General features: G+C 42.8%; 1 protein-coding gene across 3 annotated transcripts in view; it reads left to right on the forward strand.

Moving 5' to 3' along the window:
* Positions 1–16167, forward strand: part of Chka (choline kinase alpha) — a 47400-nt gene that overhangs the window by 16847 nt on the left and 14386 nt on the right. The window contains exons 3-4 of one of the 3 annotated variants that reach the window (XM_051145774.1): positions 9525–9554; positions 10522–10575. The exons of 1 other annotated variant lie outside the window; for it this stretch is intronic. In XM_051145774.1, the coding sequence (XP_051001731.1) occupies positions 9525–9554; positions 10522–10575 (84 nt within the window). The remainder of the gene's footprint in view (positions 1–9524; positions 9555–10521; positions 10576–16167) is intronic. One more of the 3 variants, XM_051145775.1, reaches the window with a different exon arrangement.

Genomic DNA, 16167 nt, shown 5'->3' on the forward strand with positions numbered 1-16167 from the left:
TTTTGTTTTTCTATATATATTTATTTATTATATATATAGTATTCTGCCTGCATGTGTGCCTGCAGGCCGGAAGAAGGCACCAGATCACTTCATAGGTGGTTGTGAGCCACCATATGGTTGCTGGGAATTGAACTCAGGACCTTTGGAAGAACAGCCAGTGCTCTTAACTGCTGAGCCATCTCTCCAGCCCCTGTTTTTTGTTTTTCTTTAAAGACAAGGTTTCTCTGTGTAGCCTTGGCTGTCCTGGACTTGGCTTTGTAGACCAGGTTGGCCTCAAACTCACAGGAATCCACCTGCCTCTGCCTCCCAAATGCTGGGATTAAAGGCGTGCGCCACCACCGCTGGGCCATAGATAGGAATTTTTATTTTCATATAATTAGCTTAAGTGCAGTCTTTCCATTGGAGCTTAAGTAGTAAAGCCATGAACTTACAGCTTCAAATTACATTTGTTTGTTGGGGGCACAGGTGTGTGTCTCAGACTCTGCAGGGTCTAGCAGGGATATTGCTGCCAGCTCGGAGATTCAGATATTAATAGCTGTTGGCCATTAGGGATACTGAGAACATAATGAGAGAAATCAAATTTGGGCATGCTGAAAAATGGCTGTAGTGGGAGAAACAGTAGAAAAGACACTGAGGAACACACAGGTGATAGCCAAGCCCAGAAGAGTGAAGTTGAGCTTCCAAAGCACTGTGACACTGCTGTACCATGGGTTTTAATTCTTCACAGACATTTTCAGTACAGTTTAAAATTTTTGTTTTTGTTTTTCTCATCTGGAATTTAAAATTTGGCTTTTTGGAATGAGTTTAGCTATAATGGAAGGAATTCTCTAAGGTCTATGGTTAGAGCTTTCTTATCACAATAACAGCATTACCAAAATTAATAGTAAACTGTCAGTCTCTCACGGAGCTGAGAAATTGGAGTGTCATTACTTTAGTAAATAATAAATCCCATTGCTTTAGTAAACCTCTGCACTAAAGGAAAATGTAAATAATAATAATAGAATTCAAATTTTCTGTTCTTCTTTTTATGGAAGCCCACATCTTTTGTATGTTTATCCAGACACAAATGAAGTATCTCCCCGGTCAGCTATGTAAGTGCTATGCCTTAAAGGGATCACACCTTCCTCTTTCCTTGAAGAATGTTAGTTAAAGACTACCACACATAATGGTAGACTTACTTATTTTTCAGATTTTTTCCGATGTTTTGCTTAGTTGTAGGACTGATTTAATTTAATATGTCCTTCCTTTCCCTTTCCCCATACTTGTTTAAACCGTTTTGACTTTCTTCTGATAATCAGATACTAAGTGGAAATATTTCTTAAGCCCTTTCTTTGATCAATGACTATTTGAAAAATGGTTTGGTTAAAAATAACTAGCTGCTTCTTAGCCTTTTCATTTCTCCTGGTATTTTGAGATGCTAATGTACTTTATTTCTATAGTGGCAGTGAAGTGACTGCTCTTTGGTGCAGTTCTAAGGGTTTGTACCAGAAAAGCAAGGTAACCACTGACTGGGTTAAGGCCCACAGTTTGTGTCCCCCAGACATTGTCTCTTCCTCTTCCCCTCATCCTCTATTAGATGAGACATAAGCAAACTTCCCAACTGTGTCTGCAGGTTCTGTTAGGATCTGTGTTGGTTTTAGGGGTTTATGTAAAAGTCCTGTGTTTAAAAGGGGTAAGGAGAGTTTCATTTGAAAATATGAGCACAAGATGAGACCAAGAGCACACTGTGCAGTATTTGTAGTAAACTTGTGAAACATGAGCATACTGGGCTGTTTTCAACATGGTAGCAGGATGTAGTGGCTTTTACATAACCTCGCTTCCATCTTAATGAAGAGTCTGTTTTTAATAAATGGATAGGTAATGAAAGCCAAGCTCAAGTATAAAATAACTCAACTAAAGTAGCTTAGTAGAACATTTGAAAAGCAAACAGTTCAGCCTTTTCCACTTTGGCTATATAATTATTAGACGAGAGCTTAGACTCTAGAGTCAGATATCAACGGAAGTCGTGGGTTTTCTTTCTGGTACTGGGAAGGAGCATGAGCTCTGCAGCATTTTAGCAAAGTAGCAGGCTTAGCTGATTACAAAGAACCAGTTAATTATTTCTCATGAAGTGTGGAAGACACAAATGTCAGTATGTATTGTCCATGTGGCAGAAGGCTCAGAGGAGGGCTTGGCCTGCCTGTGTCAGAACTGTAACTATTAGGCCAGGTCCTTTGCATGAGCAGTGAGACTGGTCTCCCCGCTGTGGATAGCCCAGGCATGAGTGTCTATAAAGACCTCCTTCGAGTACTGCCTGAAAAAAAAAATGTTTTATTTTGGTTTTGATAACAGAAGGCTAATATTACTGCTTGTTTGAATACTAACTATAATATAATTAAAGGTATCAAGGCACAACGCAGATATGTATCATTAATCCAAAGACTACTATTTGGAACACTGTTGCTTTTGAGTTCAGATGAAACAAAATATTTTCTCTTAACTACAGCTTAAAAATTAAATTACAGTGAAATAAAGGATAGCTTGTAAATTATCAGTATAGAACTACTGGCTACTGAGTAATCAGTTGCCCATGAATATTTCTGTGAAAAACTCAGGTCATGTTTAGTGCAGTGACTTAAAACTGATTTGCCTAGTTCAGAGCCAGGCCCTGGCATTGAGGCCTGGGAACTACCATCTTTTCCTTGTCACATTAATGTCATTATGAGTTCAAGTTGTTTGGCTAACTTTGCTTTACAAAGATCCCTGTGCTTTGAGAACAGTATAATTACATCTGTTTCTGAGGCAGCTGCAACCTCCTTCTCAGAAGTGAAACGCTCCCATGTGGGCACCTCCCATCATGGGCACCCACCCTTTGGGCCTGACTAGCATTTCTTAGTTAATGCTCTCCAGATGTTGTTGCCAAATCACCACCCATTGTCCTTTAATACCTGCTTTGGTGCCTTTTGGTAACTAAATAAACCATAGACTGATGTGTCTAATTTTGGCCTATTCAAAGTGTTTTTGTCTTGCTGGTTGTAAATGTTTGGGATTTTAGCACAAAGCCAATGCAGATCTGGTCTCTGGAATGATGACGTGGCCACAGCCCACCCCTCTCTGGGAAGGAATGTGTTGGGGGAGTGAAGGGTGTGGGGGGTAATGTACCACTTTAGCTGTGTGCATGTGTTCTCTGCTGCAGGCTTGTCCATGCGATCGTGCCTGGAGCACTCTGGTTTCCAGGTGACAGACACGATTCACGGTATAGTATGAGATCTCTGAAGTTGGAGCATTCTCTACAGCTTTCATTTCTTTCTTTAGTTTTTGGATTCAAGAAATGCTTTTTAAAAAGAAAATTGTAATGCTTGTTAAGTAGCACCAGCTACAATTTGTGCTGTGTTTAAAGAGGTGCAGTGATTACAATTTCAGAATGTTATATATTAAAATATTATCTTTTCTTTTTTTTCTTTTTCTTTTTTTTTTTGGTCCAAGGCAAACCAGACCCCTATCTTCTGTTTCCTCAGTAGAAAATGACAAACATTGAGTAAACTTCAAAATTCGTGGCTTCATTTTGAGAATGCAGTTGAAGTACTCAGTTTCTTCCTCCAACTCCAGCACATCATGTACACATACCTATTGAGAGTTAGGGGAAAAATTAGGTATAGACTCTCTTTTTCACCCTCAGCACTGGGTGCCAGTTCCTGTGTGAAGCCTTCAGTATGCCAGACCAGAAAGGGAGACACTCTTGGGAAAAAGTTTCTTGCAATCTTTGAAAATGCAAGAAGTCTTAGGTCAGTTATTGGTGCATGTTCCCAAGGCCTCTCAGAGGCTCTAATCAGCTACCCACATTCTCTAAATAACCCATATTAAAGATAACCAATGTCCAGGAAGCTGGACTAGATGATAATAAGATATAGTCATAGAAATTACTTGTTTCGGTTCCACAAGGTAATTATATAATCTGCACTTTAAACCATTGCATTGAGAGTTTGTAACCTGTTCTGTGTGTAAAGTATTTCACAGTGCTGGAAAAAACAACAAACAATTAAAAAAATTTTTTTTCCCACTGAAACGAGGAGGAGAAGGCTATGGCCCATAGTAATACTGAGAAGTACATATGATACAAAACATTGAGGGCCAGCAAGCAGATCAGTGGGTAAAAGCATCCCCTAACTAGCTTGGTGAAATGAATTTGATTTCTAGAACATATAGTGTAAGGAGAGAACTGACTCCTGAAAATTGTCCTCTGCACACGGCGGCCATGGATTGTGAGGACCTACACTCATACATGTACACAGCAATAACAAATAAGATTAAAACACGCTAGTTGAATATCATGGCTTTTTGAGAGCCTCAATTTTTTGTCTTCCTAGTTTGTGTTTGTTTTTGTTTTTCTAGCCTCGCCTGAGATGGAACAATAGCATTAATTAGTAGCAGGGACTGAGCAGGATTGTGGCAGCTAGGGGTCACAACATATGCTGCCTTTCATGTTAAAATGTCTCTTGCTAGACATGATGGTGTAGGCCTGTAATCTTAGCATTCAGGAGACAAGTGGAGGAAGATCTGAGTTCCAGACCAGCCAGGAACATAGTAAGATCATCTCTCAAAAACAAACAAAACAAAACAACAACAACAACAAATACCCCAAACAACAACAAAAAATGAGTCACCTAGAATTTAGAGTGGTTGGCTAGCTGGGGCGGAGACTACCAGTCTTCAAATTCAAATGTAGGCCTGGGCTACACAGCAGTGAAGCCTAAGCCACTCCAGAACCAAACAGTATCAAGGCTTCTGGCACTTAGCAAGACACAGTTCCTCTCTTGTCTCCTGGGATCCTATAGACTACAGACCCGCAGATGCTCAGTTTCTGCTTATTCCTGCACGGGCTGTTGGCTTTCTTCCCCAAACTGAACAGACTGTTTAGTTAGATCTGTCTGTCTTGTCGGCCTTCCTACATGCCTTCTTTCCTTCCTTCCTCCCCCACCCCCTTCCTTTCTTCCTTCCTTTTTTTAGTTTTTTCAAGACAGGATTTTCTACATAGCCCTGGCTGGCTGTCCTGGAACCAGGCTGGCTTCGAGCTCAGAGATGAACTGAGAGATCTGCCTGCCTCTGCCTCCCAAGTGCTGGGATTAAAGGCGTATACCACCACCGCTTGTCAGTTATTCTTTCTTAACTCTTCATAGGTCCCAGGACATTTAAAAAGGCTACAGTTTATATTTTATAGAGAGGCTTGTTTAAGAGAGGCGGTGGGGTCTGGAGACATGGCTCAATGGTTAAGAGCACTTGGCTGCTCATAACTGCCTGTAACTCCAGCTCCAAGGGCTCCAACACCTGGCCCTGTGAACACCTTTACATGTGTGCTGTACCCATACATAGACACACACACATAATTTAAAAAGGAAGACACTGTAATTGTTCCAAAGACCTATCTGTCACTTCACATCACCTTCTCTATGTCTTTCACTAATTTATCTTATCCACAAACCCTCCTTTGCCTAGACTCCGGGCACACCAATGTGATACTGGGTTTGACCTCACAGATGAGCCTCTGTTGTTAAGAGTTTAGTCAAACCCATTTTTCTCATTAACTATTTGAGGAGTCTTTTATTAAGAACTGGCTAAGAGGCTAGAGAGATGGTTCAGAGGTTAAGAGCACTGGCTGCTCTTCCAAAGGTCCTGAGTTCAATTTCCAGTAGCCACATGGTGGCTCACAACCATCTATAATGAGATCTGGTGCCCTCTTTATTGCCTGCTCTTGCTCCTGGCCTGCAGGAGTATATGCAAGCAGAACACTGTATGCATAATAAATAAATACATTTAAAAATAAAAATTCAGTGAGCTTAGAGACAGAAACTTGTCTAGTATGGAACAATAGATAATTAAAAGTAGATACCAATGTGTGTATGTGAGTGCTAGGGATTGAGCCAAAGGCCTCACCTGTGCTGCATGAAGGTTCTGCCACTAAGCTCCAACCCTAAAGTAGGCTTTTAAACGTAAAGTTAAACAGTAGCAAATTTAATCAAATGGTCTCTCACCGTATGCTCCAACATTGTCTTAGCTGTTCTATACCCCTTTGTGTGTTTGTAGTCAGCTCACTGTGTAGTGCTGGCTGACCTGGAACTCACTATGTAGACCAGGCAGGCCTTGAACTCAGGAACTTGAGATCTGCCTGAGTGCTAGGATTATAGGCATGAACTACCGAACATTTTTCCATTTTCTTACCAGGCTCTGGGATAGAATCTTCTGAAGATCAGTACTCCGTAATTTATTACTTTCATAGTCTGATTTAAAATATAAAACCAAGGGGCTAGAGAGATGGCCCAGCAGTTAAGAGTATTGTCTGCTCTTTTAAGAGGTCCTGAGTTTAATTCCCAGCAACCACACATAGGTGGCTCACAACCATCTTTACTAGGATCTGATACCCTTTTCTGGCATGCAAGTGTACATGCAGATAGAGCACTTATATATAAAATAAATAAAATTTAAAACAAAACAAAAAATATATGAGCCAGGTATGGTGACGCACACCTTTAATCCCAGTACTCCGGAGGCAGAGGCAGGTGAATCTCTGAGTTCCAGGCCAGCCTGGAAGAGAATTTGCAAAGCATACTCAGCCCTGGCGGGGGGGGGGGGGGGGGGGGGGGCGGCAGAGACAAGCGCACAAACAAACCAAAATCTTAATTTCTCCCTGGGAACGCTCCTGTTCTCTAAAGTTCTTCATCACTTTTTCTTAAATTTGTTTGCTTGGCAAAACAAACAAACAAGCTGGGCACAATCAGGCATGCCCTGTAATCCTAGCACTTAGGGAGGCAAAGGCAGATGGATCTCGGTGAGAGGCCAGCCTGGTCTACAAACTGAATCCAGGTTAGCTAGGGATACACAGAGAAACCCTGTCTGAAAAAACAAACTAGTAAAAACCCAAAATAGCTCTTCCCTCTCTTCCCTTCCCTCTCTCTCTCTTCCTCTCCCTCTCTTCCCTTTCTCTTCCTCCCTCTCCCTCTCTTCCCTCTCTCTTCCTCCCTCTCTTCCTCCCTCTCTTTCCTCTCTCTTCCTCCCTCTCCCTTTCTTCCCTCTCTCTTCCTACCTCTCCCTCTCTTCCCTCTTTCTTCCTTTCTCTCCCTCTTTCTTTTGTCTCTCTGTTTCAACTCTCCTCCCTTCCTTCTCTCCATGTTCATACAATAAATCTCATTAAAAGAAAGTAAACTAAGCCCATAAAGCCTTAAATATAATTTTTGTTAGGGGGGGAAAAACATTTGAAGCCTGGCATCAAGTGTGGTACTTCTTTACAAGTGGCTTCTAAGTAGTAGAGAGACATGAAGTGAAAATGGAAGTCCTCTCTTCTCTTATCTTAGTAGGCAGAATTTATATTCTAAATTTAAAAGTAAATCAATTTTAAAAAATCTATGCAGGGATAGGAGAGATGGCTCGGTAGATAAGACCACTTACTGTGTGTACAAAGGACCCAGGTTCAGTTCCTAGCACCCACATGATGGCTCACAGTCAAATGTAATTCCAGGAGAATCCAACACCTTCTAGCCTCAATAGTTCAAGTCCACACCCAAGCACATTTATATGCATCATTAAAAATAAGAGCAGAATAATAATAAAACATTTAAAACCATAAGTAAATAGATATTAAATAGGGTCAATGAATAAAAGCATTTGCCATTCCAGCAGGATAGCCTGAGTTGAATCTCTGGAACCCACAGTGGAAGGAGAGACTCAGTTCCAAAGAAAGATTGTTTTCTGGCGTCCAGCATACACACATAGATAATAAAATACCTAATATTAAATTTTAAGTTAGTGTTTTAACTTGAAAGATAATTTTAACTTTGAAGTTAGTTGGAGGAAAATATAAAGTTGTGCTAAATGTTCATACAGTGTATTTTAGCACCTGTCTTAAATAAAATTGTGCTGCTAAAGTAAATTAGTACAGAGTCTAAAATCCTAATTTGCTTCCTGATTCTTGACAGTCTTTGAGATTCTCACAGAGTAGGTGTGTCTGCTTGGTGCACCTTAGGAGGTGTGTTTGACTTTACATGAGTTCATGGCCATCTGTCTTTCTGCTTTGAGATTTCCTGTTTTTTCTCCTGGGTACAAACTCATTCTGTACTGAGGAAACAGAACATGGGACTGCAGAAGTCCATCTTGCCTTTGCGATGGTGCTCTCATGATAAATCATAGGTTCCATTTGGAACGGGATGGGGCGGGTGAATGTTGGAAAAGAAGCAATGGAATTTATGCCCACCTCTTGTAGCAATATGTTAAAAAAGAATGGTCCTTGGACCAGGCAGTTTGTTTTTAGGTAAAATGACTTGCTTTGGAGAGCACCATTAGACAGGGAAAGGACTTCTGTTAGCTAACACCCTGTTAACTATTCCCTAAGTTACAGTTCTAGCAGTAGCATAGGAATAACCGTAGTCATTGAGGGTTTGTACAGGTCAAATCCCGTTACAGCAAATTTTGTAGGATGTGCAAGTTACTTACTTTCTACAGAATTAGTATGAATTATCAGACCATAGAACTTGTTTTGTTAGTAACCTTCCTTGAAGGAAAAAAAAAGCACAAAGACCTTTAAAGAGACATTTAGCCCCATTTGGTGTTTTTTTGTATGAGTGTTCTACTTGCATGAATGACAGAAGAGGGCATCAAATCCTATTACAGGTTATGAGCCACCATGTGGTTGCTGGGAATTGAACTCAGGACCTCTGGAAGAACAGCCAGTGCTCTTAACTGCTGAGCCATCTCTCCAGCCCTGGTCTCCTGATTCTTATGCAACCAGTTCTCCCATCCTGGAACGTGAGCAGCTAGTCAGTTCTGAGGCACTAGGTGACTCTCCTTGAGCATGTTTGCCATGTGCAACACAGTGTAGTGCTTGCTTGCCCACACCAGCCACAGCAAAGAAACACCAGGAATTTCTTTGTGCATTGAAGGAACACAAACAATAAAAAGTGAAGCCCTTCATTGATTAAAAACCCGTAGACCCCTTGAGATAGACTGCTGTGTGAGAGTCCAAAACAATGGCACCAGCAGCAGAGTGCTCTGGGCAGAAGGCACAGTAAAGCTTTCTGACACCTGAGTCACTCTCACCTCAAGTTGACACACTGTCAGCAGAGGGCTGGGTTATTATTATATGATGGCTTTTGTACCATTATTGTAACGGGATTTAACCTGTAACATCTAGATTTTCATCAGAGAAATACAGACTACACAAAAGAAAATATCACACCCTGTTTGTAATGACTGCCCTGTTTCAGATGTACTCACCCGCATGTTATGTTTACTATTGCATATGTGTAAGTACAGTGTTAGGAGACTTTTTGCAGATAGCTTTATGAACATGGATGTTTATTTTGTCTGCTTTTATAAAGAAGTAAGTTAAATGCACTTTTCTATACCAAACACATTAAGATATGTTGGAATGTTATTTGGTATATGATGGTGAGAGCGGTTGCTTTAAATCACAGGGTGTTTTGAATGCTGCTAGAGTAGCCGGTGTTGCTTAACCTGGCATTTTTTTTTCCTGTCCACACTTTCCACCCTTGGTACAGGTGTTTTTGATAAAGCTGTGGAATGGCAAGGTATGTTTTTTATGGGATGTTCAAGAATTTGTTAGCTTAAAAATCTTTTACGGAGGTTTCCTTTACAGGATTCCTTTCTGTTTGGCTCAAGTAAACCTGATGTAATTGTAAGATTCAGTTTTGAAGGCATCTGAGTGTACAATTTTGACACAACCCTTAAATTTCTGATTTTATTTTTCCCTTCCCTTTACTAAGCCAGTATTTTGGTTTTAAAGCACTTGGGGTGGGGGTGGCTTGGAAATAAGTGACCTGTAAGAAGTAGCCCAAGCTCTTAATGCCAGTCAGTGATCCAGTATGTTGTTATTGTTAGAAGCATGGTTGCCAGTAACTGCAATTTCATTGAGGAAAGTAATGTAAAAGTAGCTCCTAATATATCAGTTATAAGCTGACCCTGAAGCTTTGTTAAATGCATCCCTCTGTTGGCTAGAGGAACAGTTGATTTTGAACTTCGACTGGTTGGAGCAAAAGGCTAGTCTGGGCAAGTGGCAGGTGTGCGGAGCGCACCCTAGCTTTCCCACCTGCTTAGTGCTTTCCTCTTGTCCACATTCTCTGCTGCCTGCAGCCCTCCACAGGCCTGTTGACATTCCTGTTTTGCAGGTTCGCTTGAGAGAACCACATAGCTAATTCAGGCAGAGCTTTAGACGGCCCGATTGGAAGAGAGCACTCTCTAGTGACTTTCCTGTAACAATGAAATTGTGAAAGGTACATGGGGACAGCCACAAGAGGCACAGCTATTTAGTCTCAAGCAGCACATCCCTTTCCCTGTAAAAAGATGAAGCACTTTGAAGGTGTTGGCACAAGTGCTGGAGACTGCTGGTGCCTTTAGACTACGCCGGTCACCTGGGGGGCCAAAAGCCCTTGTTAAAGAGCTGAGGTGTTTTGTGAACACCTGTTCTGTGGTTGCAAAGTTAGTGTCTGCTCAGTGTGCTCCATCTCACCGGAAGTGTTTGCTTTTTCTCATTCATAGAGGTCCTGTAATAAAGAGGGATCCGAACAAGCTCAGAATGAAAATGAATTTCAAGTAAGTAACTGAGTCCCTTCTCATCTGCATGAGCTGTAAATTGGTGGTGCCCAGCCTCACCGCATTGTGGTTTGGCAGACCTGATCTGCCCTTGGAAACTTCTGGTCTTTGATCTTTCTCAGAAGAAGGGCTCTAGACCAGCTCACTGAGCCTGAGCCGTAAGGGGCTTCCTAACTCCTGAGGAGTTAATGTGTCTGGTGGCAATTTCTAAGCAGTGTTCGAGATACTGAGAGATGCAGGCTCAGGAAATAATCTCTGATAGTCCTGTGGAGGTACCTGGCTTCTCCGGCAGTGTCTCACCATCATCAGGAAGCAGATCACTGCCTGGTTGCTTCACTGGCACTCTTCCCCTTGAGGAAGTGGCAGTGCTTGTCATGGCTTTGGTAGCCAGGTTGGAAAGGCTTCTTCACAGATTATGGAACTGAGATAACTACACTGAGATACATGCATTCAAGGGAACTTGAGGCGCTAGATGTGAAATGAGCAGTGGAGGGTAGGCACCTTGTGGGCATTCCCTACTACCTCAGGCTTACAGGGAAGGGCGCTGGTGTACACAGCATGGTCAATGTGACATGGCCAGCTGACCACCCCAGAAGCCTCTGAACTGGGAGCTGGTGTTTCTTGCTTTCTCTGTCACGTTGCAGCTGCAGTGGCATCCCTGTAGCAGAGCCTCCTGACCCAGAAGTATCCTGCTTGACACTCTTGTATGTTCCTCCCTTGGGTTTCACTACCATCCTCAAAGACAAACGATCCCAGCAGCCCCTCCCCTTCCTTCTCAGGGCCAGTTTCACAAGGGATCTGACTTTACCTGTGATCTTTGGAGTTGGTGTGCACACAGGTGTGGAAGCAGAGCCGGTCTCCATGTCTCATTATGTTTCTTTACCATCTCACCTGCTTGGTGAGATGACTTAGCAGGTAAAGTGCTTGTTATCAAGTCTGGCCACCTGTGTCTTATCACCAGCACCCACGTGGTGGAAGGAAAGAACAAACTCTCGCAAGTTGTCCTCTGACTTCTACATGTGCATGCACATACTTATAAAACATGCATACATAAATGCAAAATGTCCTTCTCTTCTGACTATTGCTCCAGAGCCTTGCCTTCCCCTTAACATCTTCTTTCATGCCCCTTGTAGGCAAGGACATTTTCAACCCAGCCACTCACAGGTGGGGTTGTTGTCTTCCTGCTTCTTCTATATTGCATCCAAACATTGCCAACAGAAATCCCTGCCCACACGCCTTCACTGGTCTTTGGGCTGCCTGCTTCTTGTACGCATTATGCCAAGGATCTATAACAACCTGCTGTCATCATTTTGTGGCCCAGATACTCTGTTCTATATTGCATCCCTCTTGAACATTTCCAATCATTCCTTCTGATATCATTTGTAGTTTCAGCAGTCCACATCTGCTAACCTCCTAGCTTCCTTTGGTTTCTTGGAGGTCTGTAGTCCAGACATTGTCACCTCCTTGTTTTCCATCCGTCCTCATGTATGGACCAACTGTGCTTGCTTGTAAGGCCTTTCCCTCCATACATTCTGTCTTCCACTTGGCCCTTCCGTGCTTACCTTTAGCCCCTACAGGGTTGAACCTAGCCACCTCCATACTTGCCTTCATTACACTGGACCCCACAGCCCTGAGCTGCTGAACTCTAGAGAAATAACACAGTTGAGATCTGGTGCTGCACTGTAGTAGTGCTGACTGCCCGGCAGCCTGCTGAATTACTCTTAGTTTGCTTTTGGATTCTAAGGTCTATTTCAGGTATCTGTTTTCTCTTCCAGCTTTCCTTTCCCCACCCTAGGCATGCAGTATAGAACTCATTCTTTGGCTTCCCATCTGACATCTGCTCCCAGCCCTGTTCTTTGTGTGTCTTTCCCACCTGCTATCCCTGTGCAGGGAACCTTTCCTCTTGCATTCATTCAGCATGCCTCCCTTTTCTTATTTGGATTTAACTTCTCGGCTTATTGTCATCATCCTCCATTCCTTCTCCAGGGAGCTGGGCATTTCCACCTCAATTCCGTCTCTGCTACTGTTCCTGATAAAATTTCTATTTCTCTTGTTTTGTTGTTGTTTTGGTTTGGTTCTTTTGTTTTTCGAGACAGGTTCTCTGTGTAGCCTTGGCTGTCCAGAGGTGAACCATAATGGATAAAGTGAAAAGTCCAAGTCCGTTTGCTTCACCATGTATCCAGGGGTCTCTTCTGTCATCCTTTCCTACCTTAAGACTTGTCCCTGTCACTCCACTGAAGCTCATGTTTTTATCACCAACAATTTGTACATTGCCAAGTGCAGTGGCTACTTTGTTTTCCTCCAGTTTGGAACCTCAGTAGCATCTGTAGCTCCTTCTACAATGGCAGCTATTTTGCCTCCTCTTCTCCCTGGTTCTCTTCCTTCCATGGCAGATTTGAATCACTTGTTTGCAATTAGTAGGCTATGTGAAATGTTAGAGCTTTGAGTTCTTTGGATTTTTAAGAGAACAAAGTTTTGGGGCCTGGAGAGAGGTCTCAGAGGTTAAGAACACTGACTTCTTCCAAAGGTCCTGAGTTCAATTCCCAGCAACCACATGGTGGCCCATAACCATCTATAATGTGATCTGGTGCCCTCTTCTGGCCTGCAAGCAGAATACTGCATACATAATAAATAAATATTTTTTAAAAAGAAAACAAAGCTGGGCGTGGTGGCGCACGCCTTTAATCCCAGCACTCGGGAGGCAGAGGCGGGCGGATCGCTGTGAGTTCAAGGCCAGCCTGGTCTACAAAGTGAGTCCAGGACAGCCAAGGCTAACACAGGGAGACCCTGTCTCGAAAACCAAAAAAGAAAAAAATTAAAAAGAAAACAAAAAGTTTCACTATGTTGTCTAGACTCTTAATCTGGGGTGTGCATATTATACCCAGTTTGCTTTCTAAATGAAATGGAGTAGAAAAAAAGCTATCAGGGATCATTGTAAAATTGTGAGAGTGTTGATGTGTTTAATATATGGTTGTATTGTTTGGTAAATACTAATTTTTTTTTTAGTATCACAGAAGCTTATTTAGCAGAAAGTTTCATATGAAAATGTATATGACCATGACCAAGTTCTCATCACAATCAAACAGGCTCTTTGGGGAGGGCTATGGGCGCCTCTGTTGAACATTGTTTAGATGCTTTCCAAGGCTTCTGACATGATGCTGGCTGCGGTTTCCTCACATGACACCACTCCAGTGTTGTTCTGTTGCCCGCTGGCTGCCATCTCCACACACTCATCAATCACAAGGTTTATGAAGGGGTCAAAGCCCTGCAGTGTTCCTTGTACATGTGTGCCACCATTTAACTTCCATGAGAACTTCTTGTCCATCAATTTCTTCAGGTCGGGAGGGTGGGCCTTGTTCTTGGCAACTCTTCAGTGGGCTCAGCACTCACGCACATATATAATGTATCTTTTAAAAAAAACAAAACAAAACTGCTTTTGGGGGCTGGAGAGATAGATGGCTCAGAGGTTAAGAGTGCTGTCTGTTCTTCCAAAGGTCCTGAGTTCAATTCCCAGCAACCACATGGTGGCTCAGAACCATCTGTAATGAGATCTGGTGTCCTCTTCTGGTGTGCAGGTGTACATGCAGGCAGAATACTGTATACATAATAAATAAAATTAAAAAAAAAAAACACTTTAAAATTTATTTATGTCTATGGGTGATTTGTTTGCGTGGGTATGTGACTGTGGACATGCCTGGTTCTCTCAGAAGTCAAAAGAGGGTGTTGAATCTTCTAAAACTGAAGTTAAGTATGATTGTAAGTCATCATGGGTGCTGGGAATCAAACCGACATCCTCTGCCATAGCAGCAGGTGTTCTTAACCTTGGAGCCATCTCTCCACTCCCTAGACAGTGTATCTGGATCATATTAACCCCTTAGTCCCTTCCATCCCTTCAGACCCCAACCAACATGTCGTTAAAAAAGAAAAAAAACTCATAGAGTCCAGTCCAGTTAGTACCGCCAGCATGCACATGGATGTGAGCCATCCATTAGAAGATGGGCACCAGCTAGAGCTACATACTTGGGAAAAATTGACTCTCCCTTTCCCAGAAACCATTAACCACCAATAACTGCTAATAACCACTTAGCTACTCTGTATAACCACCGTGTTCTCCCCCCAATGTTGACTCATTGGTATTGTGCAGGTCTTAATGTAGAAAATCACAGCTGCTGTGAACTCATGAGTGCAACAGCCATGTTATGTCATGCAAACAGCTTTTTACAGTTGCTTCCTGTTTTTCTATGTGAGTTTTACACAAATGGGGCCTAATGGGGCTTATTCTTTAGTTCCCTGATATTTATCACAGTGCTAGATATATACCAAGCATTCTGTGTTTTGAATGGATGAATGAATGAATTTTTATTTCTGAAATAATAAATAGTTGAGGTATTTGTTTCTGTACAAAGGTTGCACTCATCTGTGACTGAACCAGATGATGGCATGGATGGGTGGGCTAAGGACCGAGCCTGTTTGTTCTGCCACTGCTCACTTGCTTCTCATAGCTACCAGGGAGAACATCAGGGGCATAGAAGTGCCTATGTCTGTGCTGGGAACCATGTCTCTGTGGACTCTGCAGCAGTCTAGATATAGTATTGACCCAGGTCCCAGTGACGGTGTTGCCATACACATGGACAGGTCCCAGTGACGGTGTTACCATGCACATGGACAGGTGCTGATGAACTTACTGGACTTCAAAGCAAACATATGAGGCTTGCAATCCAGCACTGGGGAAGCCGATGCAGGGGTCCAGAGGGATTCAGATTTATGAGTAGCCTGGACCATAATGCAAAAATTTTGTCTTAAAAACTAACCAAAAGTACAGCCAGGTGTGGTGGCACACACCTTTAATCCCAGCACTTGGGAGGCAGAGGCAGGCAGATCTCTGTGAGTTCGAGGCCAGCCTGGTCTACAAAGTGAGTCTAGGACAGCCAAGGCTAACATAGAGAGACCCTGTCTTGAAAAACAAAACAAAACAAAAAAAAAAGAACCCAACCAAAAACATATGACAAGGACCTGCTAAAATGACGTGCTGGGCTTGGGAGCAGACCAAGAACTTAAAGTACAGTTGATGGGTAGCAAGAATGGCCCTGAGGCCCATCTCCAGCACATCTGGAAACAAAACAAAAGTTGGGCATGGTGGCATCTGCCTCTAATACTAGCACACAGTGAGTTCCAGGCCAGCCTGGGCTACTAGTAAGACTTTGTCTTAAAACAAACAGCTGGGCGTGGTGGCCCACACCTGTAATCCGAGCACTCGTGAGGCAGAGGCAGGTGGATCTCTGTGAGTTTGAGGCCAGTCTGGTCTACAAAGTAAGTCCAGGACAGCAAAGGTTGCACAGATAAACCCTGTCTCAGAAAAAACCAAAACCAACCAAACTAAAAAAACCCAACCAAGAAAGGCTGGCAAGGCTGGGCGGTGGTGGTGCACTCCTTTAATCCCAGCACTTGGGAGGCAGAGGCAGGTGAATCTCCATGAGTTCAAGGCTAGCCTGGACTAGAGAGTGAGTTCAGGACACCACAGCTGTTACACAGAGAAAGCCCTGTCCAAACAAACCAAAGGGTGATCAAAATCACCTGAAAGCTGGGAATAAG

The sequence above is a fragment of the Acomys russatus genome, chromosome 5, assembly GCF_903995435.1.
Source record: "Acomys russatus chromosome 5, mAcoRus1.1, whole genome shotgun sequence".
Lineage (NCBI taxonomy): Eukaryota > Metazoa > Chordata > Mammalia > Rodentia > Muridae > Acomys > Acomys russatus.